Source organism: Camelus ferus, chromosome 21 (assembly GCF_009834535.1).
Source record: "Camelus ferus isolate YT-003-E chromosome 21, BCGSAC_Cfer_1.0, whole genome shotgun sequence".
NCBI lineage: Eukaryota > Metazoa > Chordata > Mammalia > Artiodactyla > Camelidae > Camelus > Camelus ferus.
Window position 1 is genome coordinate 2,065,740 of NC_045716.1, and position 8,437 is coordinate 2,074,176.

At 46.7% G+C, this 8,437-nt stretch overlaps 1 protein-coding gene across 1 annotated transcript in view; it reads right to left on the minus strand.

Annotated features, from left to right (window-relative positions):
• Nucleotides 1-6,012, minus strand: part of LAMC1 (laminin subunit gamma 1) — a 119,014-nt gene extending 113,002 nt beyond the window's left edge. The window contains exon 1 of the mRNA XM_006192996.3: nt 5,598-6,012. Coding sequence (XP_006193058.2) covers nt 5,598-6,012 — 415 coding nt within the window. The remainder of the gene's footprint in view (nt 1-5,597) is intronic.
• Between the last annotated feature and the right edge of the window lie 2,425 nt (nt 6,013-8,437).

Sequence of the window (8,437 nt, forward strand, 5' to 3'; positions counted from 1 at the left end):
GACAATACGGTGTGATAAGTGCTGTGGTGGATACCTACACGGTTGCACAAGTGTGACACCTAATCCAGGCCAGGGAGTAGGATGGAAAGGGTTGAGAGAGAGAAACTGGGGAAGGAGTCCTGAAAGTGTTAACACCTGGGAGACACGTTCCAAGCCGAAGCAGCAGCCCTCTGAGCACGTGGAATGACAAAAGATAAGCCCAGAGGTTAAAAAGGTCCAAATCCAAAAGTACCTTATACGTCATGCCAAGGAGTCTGCTCTTCACCCTAAAGGCTTGAGGAGCCACTGTACAAGTTTCATCTGGGAAATGATATCAGATTTACATTTTAAGAACCATCACTCAGTCCAAAATGTAGCTGCCCAAACTGAGCAAAACTGGAGGCAGAAAGACCACCAATTAGTTAGCAAGTTGTTGCAATAATCGAGGTGAAATTCAATGGGGAGCTAGATTAAAGCAGAGAAAAAGATAAGGATTCGAGAGACATGATGGCTGAATATAGGTAGAGTCTCGGGCAGACTGGAGTAAGGATGGGTGGGAAAGAAAGCGGTGGAATTACAGCTGCCCAGAGACTACGAACAGCAGATCCTATCTGCTGGCCACAGTAATCTTAATAGGCTTAACGAAAACATATCAAGCATGGACCTTTCATGGGAGACTTGGCAAAAGACTGGTTGAGAGCCTCAGATTAAACAGCACTGCTGTTCAGTAACATACAGCTTTGAGTTGGATAAGACAAGGAGGAATGAGTTTAGTTTTGGACATGGCCTCTGGACATCCCAAACTAACCGTGTCCAACAAGTCTTGAGGTCTGGAGAAAGAGCTGTCCTGGAGATACAAATTTAGAATTCATTGATTTGTGAAGAGTAAATGAAGCCTCAAGATTAAGAGGGGATCATTCAGGAAGAGTGAGCAGCATGAAAAAGAAAGAAATCTCAAAACATAAGTGAAAAGGAACAGAGGGAGAAGGAAGAAAACCAAGGGAGTCAGTATCTGAATCAGTGTGTACATGAACTTGTATTTTAAAATTGCTCTGGAATAAACCAGTCATTCTTTTGAGACATTTGTTAGGGAAGCTAAGAGCTGCAGGAGCTAGTATGTTAGACTAAGGAGTCAAAAACCTATCTCCTCTGTGATTTTTGGCAAATCATAACCTCCAGATCCTCATCTTTGCCTTCCTTCACTGGGTTGTGAAAATCTACTTAGTGAGAAACTGGAGGCTTTATACACTATAAAATATTATAAAGGCACTTCTGATTTCTTAGTGTAATGGCATTACATCTGGGTGTGAAAATTCCACTTCATAAAGCATAAACTTCTGAAGATGGGACTTTCAATTTTCTACAACTTTCTGCCAGGTACTATGTACTTAGGAGGTATGTAAAATATGTTTGCAGAGTATCTGGCAGCAACAGGAGAACGTATGCACAAGGGAAGGAGTGCATAGTAAAAGGCATACCCAACTTCTGAAAAGGATTCAGAATTGAACTAGTCAAACTTTATCCCTCCTACAAATGTGGCCAATGACAAAATAACGGGGGAGGGAGGGTTACAGTCCCAAATTCTCTCTTCTAATGTGTAAATTGTTTTTCTAAATGCTTTAGAAACATGGAGAAGGTATTTACAGAAAAAGCAGTGAATTGTAGAACAGGAAAACAGCCAACAGCAACTTTATAAAACCGTGTTCAGCAACAGCTGGCCATTAAAGGAGAGCTCCTTAACGTCTCAAGTTGAAACCTGCAAAATGTAAATCAAGCCTCTGTGAGACAAACTGAAACAGTGTCCCCTCGGGGTGCACAAATACCACAGTGAAGTCACCAGCGTGAACTATTCCCTGACAGAGCCAGAGCCTACCTTGCAAAGATTTTCCTGGGGGAAAAACTGCTGTTTGTTTCATATGAATTTTACACCAGGAGGACCAGTAATAGCCTTATATACCAATTATTCTGATTTAGACACACACACAAGATATTTAGATACAGCTTAAAAGTGTCATTTAATCAATACCTGTTCCCAAAGCTTATGAGGAGCTTGGCAACAGATCTGGTCTTGGTGTAAATTTTAGGAGTTCCATAAACTTTGACTGAGTTGGTTTTATACGTGCTTTCTTCCTTAATCTAATTGTTTTTAGAAAGAGGGAGAGCTACCTTCCTCCAAGATCAAAACCCAGTCTGCCAAGTTTCCATCCACAGCGACTATCAAGTTAATTAAAGGGATTGTTTAATAAAAGGCACATCCTCAGCGACAATCTTACTGTCAACTACTCTACTGACAAGAGAAAAAAAAAAAAAACTTATTATGACTTATTATAAAACATGAAAGCCAAACTTTCAAAAAGCAGTTGACTAACCCATACAGAAGTTAAAAGAGAAGATCCAGAAACTGAAGGCAAAGTAAGAAAGACTTTTTAGAAAAGGGTGCCTGGCTGAGATTTCTCTTCACAATAGGCAGAAAAGGCAGTCCTGACTCCCACAACTTTAACTCCTTATAGCCAAGGAGACACTGCACCCTGAACCCTGATGCTTAATACATTACTGTATATGGTGCTTAAGACATAGCTGCTTTCACAATCAACGCTGATTTTCCTGGCTTTGGTACAAGTGATGATAATGGTACAATCATCTAATTTGTACTTGCCATCTGTTAAAATACGCCTCACCACCCCCCCGCACCAAAAAAAGGTACCAGTTAAAATGATCGTGTCATTTTTTATATACATGTGCATGCACGAAAAGTTTCCAGAAAGTTACGTAAGAAATTGTGAGCTGTGGTCTCCAGGGAAATTCAGTAATTGGACATGAAGAGACTCACTAGTCATTATAGTTACTGTTTTAATTCACCATGACATGTTTTATTTTTACAATTAAAAAAAAGACTTATGATCAGTGGCAAAATATGCATGTTTCTTGTGACTACTTAAAGTGCGATCTGACTTTGCTTACTTTAAAGTTCACTCTATTTGAAGTTTAGCACCAAAAGGCAGGCTAGAAAAGTGGCGGCTAGACCTAGTTCTTTCACATTGCTCACTCCGAGTTTCACATGCTCTGGAAGGGCAAGGCACAATATGCATCACTTGTTTAAGGGTATGTGAAATTTGAACTGGATGGGAGATTTAATAGATGCACAAACAGTCATGGTCCTTGAATCCATGGGAAATAATTAGTAAGCCAGAGCCCATGGAGCAACTGGAGTTAGGGAGTGAATATGCTGAATATCAAAACACACAGTGAAACATAAAGCCTTGCCCATCTGCCGTAAGTTATAGATCATAATATGCATGAATACATACATCCTTGCCATTAAAACTGAGAGAGCAGAGACAGAGACAAATTGAGACATCAGCCCCACCACGCACAAATCTCCCTCCCCTTCCCCACCTCCTCCACCACACACAATTTCCTCCCAGACAGCATTTCTGACCCAAGAGTAAGTTCAATGAGTTCTAGTCAAGTTTTTAGAAACTGTCTATCTAAAAAGTTTAAAGTGAATGTTTTTACAGTACAATACTTGTATGAAACTATTTTGCATGACTTTTTTTCTTAGAAGTTTTAAATCTATATAGTTCTATCAACTTCATTTAGCAAGATTACCAAAAACTGAAGACTTTTTTCAGCAAAACAAGTTCAAGCATATAACATGATTTACAGAGTAAAAATTCATGTTAAGGGTCCTAACTAGGTGAACTCTGAGATCTCTTTCGACCTTCGGCTAACATACCTGCCTCCAGGTAGCAACAACCTAACTTGACAGATATTGTGTTACCTAACACATTATCTTTGTAACAGAGGAGTAATCACTGAGTAATCTGCAATCACCTGCAATAACCTTTTGCTAATAGTGCTAACAGCAGAAAATTCAGAAGGCTGAGCCTGACAGCCCTATCTTTACCTAAATAAGAAATTCTGAGAAATTTTCAATTGAATCTCAGGCATTTGAGACATCAAGGCCACACTTCTGCTCTGAAATTTTTAACATTTCAAAATAGACAAAATAAGACTTTATGGGCATTCAAAATTCAACACAGAAGCCTTAACAAGGCAAAATTCAAAAATAATTGGATATAAATTTCAAAAATAATTTTGGCCAAGTTTTAAAATATAATGAATGCATAAGAAAAAATAGCTAAAGAACATTCCCACAAAGTCTTAGGAGTCCCTAGGTCTCTTGCAGAATCTTTGGAGAAAGGCACTTGTTCCAACATATCGCTAGTTCTGCATGTTTCCAAAACCTTTGAAAAACTGAACCCAGTTTACTTCTTCCATCTCTGAAAAACAACTGTCTCAGAGTTTCATTTTATGGACTTACACTCAAAAAGTTTCATCTTCCCAATGACTTGTCTACAAATAAAATGATATTTACCATAAAGGTGATAAATGTTGCTTTTATAAAACTTACTCTACACACAGAAACTTAACTCCACTTTTCAGAGTACTTTTTGTAAGTCATATTCTTTCTCTGGAATCTTGACACATAAAGTGTAATGTACCAAAGAGTAATGAGAAGAAAAATACAAACCACAACCAAAAGAACCACGTGCCCTCCAAACATTCCTTTCAAGGTTCCCCACATAATGTTTGTAGCCTTGCAACTATCCTGCTTTGACAGAAGAATGGCGTGGTACTCTCTTCTCTCTAGAAGTTCATTACTACTAGTTGCCGGTAACAAGTCTCTCAACGCAATGGGGATTGAAGCTGTCTACACATCAGATGCCACTTTCTTATGCATATGTTACTCTGTTAAACACAATAGTGAATCATTCTGCTTGTTTATATATTTCAAGGATGAAGAAAAACTGACCTAGATCAAACATGATTTTTAATACTTTGGGATAAACATGTCCATCCTCATCCAGCACCCAGCAATGAAGTTTTCTATACATCCTTTCCTTGATTTCTGAAAGGTCACTTACACGTTTCCACACTCGCTTTGAATCAAAGCAAAAGGGAACACAATGAGGAGAGCCTTTTTACCCAGGGACAAAACTATACCCAACAATTACAGTGAGTGCAGATACTTCCTTTTGTTTCCTCTGTACCAGGATTAGCAGTAAAATCGCTTTGTGGCCCTTAATGAAAGCTGAACAACCCTAAAGAACAAGCACTTTAAAAGTGAACTTCTATTCTAATTACACACAGGCAAAAGCGACACAAAAGGCATGGGCTCCCCTCAAATCCCCTTAACTTAGATTCTTTCCTCTCCAGTTTATTTCAGCAATCACCCTCAACCCTGGAGAGACAGACGTTTTAAATAAGGTAAAAATGCTTAAGGTGGACAAGAGAGGATGGAAGTTTCTGATTAACGCTTCAGAAAAGAGGGACCAAAACAGCCGAAATGCCGAGTAATCGAGGAAGCGAGAATCCGGTTAGGTTAGAACAGAAAAACAGAGATGCTGGCGGGAAGCACCTTGGCTCGCGGGCTGTTAAGTGCTAGATCGAGCTTAGAAGTCGGAGAAGGGAATTCCTGTGTGGCCCATGCTGGGGAGAGGAGGGCCAGCACGCGGCTGTCTGGGCCCCGCAGGCTGGGCCAGGGGGTGAAGATGGCCCGGGAGCTGAGCTGCTGGCGAGCAGCAATAGGGGATAAGGGGGCTGTCACCGCTTACCCAGGTGCAGCGTGAGGTTGATGGAGTTGGGGTACTGCACCCCGGCCAGCATGGTCTGGCTCTGCCACCAGGTGGTGTCGGCCTGGTTGTTGTAGTCAGTCAGGAAGGCTGCCCCGTGCTGCAGGTGGGGCTGCCCGGCGTCGCACAGGTGACAGGACTTGGTGACCCCGGTCACCCCGGTCTGCACACAGTACTCCTCGGGCGGAGTCCCGCACGTGTTGGTGGCCACCACGGTCACGTTGAAGGCGGCGTTGACGAACTCGGGCATGCAGCGCTGCGACCTCCCGCCCTCGTCCGTGCACTCGTCCATGGCCGCCCGGGCACAGCCGGCCGCGGCGGCCGCCAGCACCGCCAACACCGGCCAGAGCCGGCCCCGGGGCCGCAGCGCCGGCGCGGCCCGCTCGCCGGCCCTCATCCCCGCAGCCGCGCGCCGGGCCACGGCAAAGGCCAGGGCGCGGGCGCGCTCCTCTCGCCCAGCGGCGTTCCCCGGAGGCCGCTCCGCGGGCTGAGCCTCGGCGCCCGGGGGCCGGACTCTCGGGGAGGGCGGTGGCGGCGGCGGCTGGCACCGGAGGGACAAGCCGGCAGGCACCGCGGGCGAGGACCGCGCGGCTCGCTGACCACCGCCCGGCGCGCCGCCTCCGCGCCTTCCTCACCCACCCGGTACGCAGCCCGCACTCGCCGCCGACCCCCGACTTCCGAGCGCGTGCTCGAGCGCGCGCCCCCGGGGAGGAAGGCGCAGGGGGTGGGGTCGGCAGGGTGGGGTGGGGTCTGGCCGAAGAGAAAGCCCAACCCCGGCCTCCTCGCAGCGGCTCCCTCGGCCCCCGTAGCTGCTCCCCCGCCCTCCGCGGAGACTCGCGGCGGTAGCGGCGGCGGCGGCGGCGGCGGCGGCGGGGGCGGCGGCATCTGGCGCTCCGGCCGGCGGCGCGCGATCGGCGGGGGAGGGGCCTGGAGGGGCGCGAGGGGTGGGCGGGGAGCGGCAGCGGGAGGAGTGCGGAGGGAGGGGCGGCGGGGCGGTGCATGCCGGGAGGGAAGGGGAGGCCGCCAAGAGCCAGCGTCCCGCGGGAGGTGGACGCCGGGGTCCCCCGGCGCCGAGGCCTTGGAAGACCCCGGGTGGGGGGAGGGGGTAACGGAGGGGCCCTTAAAGCGGGCGACGCCGGGTGGATGAGGTCTCTGGGAGTGGGCTTTTGGGCCCCGCTCCAATCTGGGCCGCATCATGCGGATCCCCGCCCCGCCAGGTGTCGGTTCTGGCGTCCGGCGGGCCGCGCCCCGAGGCGGGGACCCGCGGGACCGGACGGTAGGGGCCGCCCGCAGGCTCCCCGCCCGGCCGGCCGCTCCGGCGCTGCGCCCTGACGCGCGGGGCCGGCTCCTGCGCTTTCAGAGGAGAGGTCCCGGGTGTTGAGGGGACTGACACGGTCCCCGAAGAATAAAGGGCCTGGTCACCCCATCGAAATGAATTTTCTGAAGCGGTTTCCTGCCTCTGAATTAAAGTGTAACCAGTCGTTTAGCCCGGGCAAGGAAGGAAGTGAAAAGTCTGGGAATGGAATGACATTTTCCCCCTGGGTACGCAGACCCACTGTGAAATTCTTCCACTGTGTTGTTTATGTTCCCCAGCTTGCCTTTAAAAGACTTGAAATTATCTGGATCTGACATCCTCCTTTTCGGGCCTGCTGAGTCACGGAATATTCTCCGTGCCAGGATGACTCAGTTCACAGAACCTGAGCCAGAAGATCATGAGGTTTAGTCCGAGCGCAGAACCTGGGCGCTTACCCAGTGCTGATACGACAAGCAAAGAAGCGAAGGGAGGGTGCTGCGAAAGTGGATGGCCGAGGGCGGCGGGTTTTAAACCTTTGGAGTACCCAAGCAAAGTGGGTGTGGAGACTGGATGCTCTGAGACGGATTTTTTTATTTTAACTTTTCAAGATCTTGACAGTAAAGTGAGAATAATAAATACACGGTGTGGGGTAGGGGTGGGGGGCATAACCTGGTTTTGGATCCAGTTGTCCCATTTAAGACAAGGATAGTGGGGATGTGAAATAATGAAATAAGTAGATTTCATGGTTACTATGGTTGGCGTCAGTGATGGCTCTAGTAGGACCCCAGTGGTCTTTGGGCGGGGAGGGGCTAGGGGACTTGTCGAAATGGTGAGCTTGCTTAGCAAGTACATGGTTAATTCATTTCATGAGATGCGTGGAGATTATGCATGCATGGCTCAAAGTCTAACTCCTCACCCTTTGGCAGCTACTCTTTGAATGAAGAAAGTTGTGGAGCTGTAGGTAACAAAGTTTTGACTCCTTTCGCGTTCGAGTTAAAGCAAAATAAATGTATTCACTTATACCTATAGGGGGTGACAGTCTATCCCAGTCCTTGACTGTACTTGAGAACAAATGAGGGCATAAAGGACAAAGATAAGGATGTCAGTTATGTACATAAAGTTACAGATGTTTTTAATAACTTTTTTAACATCTTTATTGAGTTATAGTCATTTTACAATGTGTCAAATTCCAATGTAGAGTACAACTTTTCAGTTATACATGAACATACATACATTCATTGTCACATTCTCTTTCACTGTGAGCCACCACAAGATCCTGTATATATTTCCCTGTGCTACACAGTACAATCTTGTTTATCTATTCTACATTTTGAAATCCTGGTCTGTCCCTTCCCACCCCACGTACCCCTGGCAACCACCAGTTTGTAGTCTATGTCTATGAGTCTGTTTCTATTTTGTATTTATGTTTTTTGTTTTGGGGGGGGTTGGATTCCACATATGAGCGATCTCATATGGTATTTTTCTTTCTCTTTCTGGCTTACTTCACTTAGAATGACATTCTTCAGGA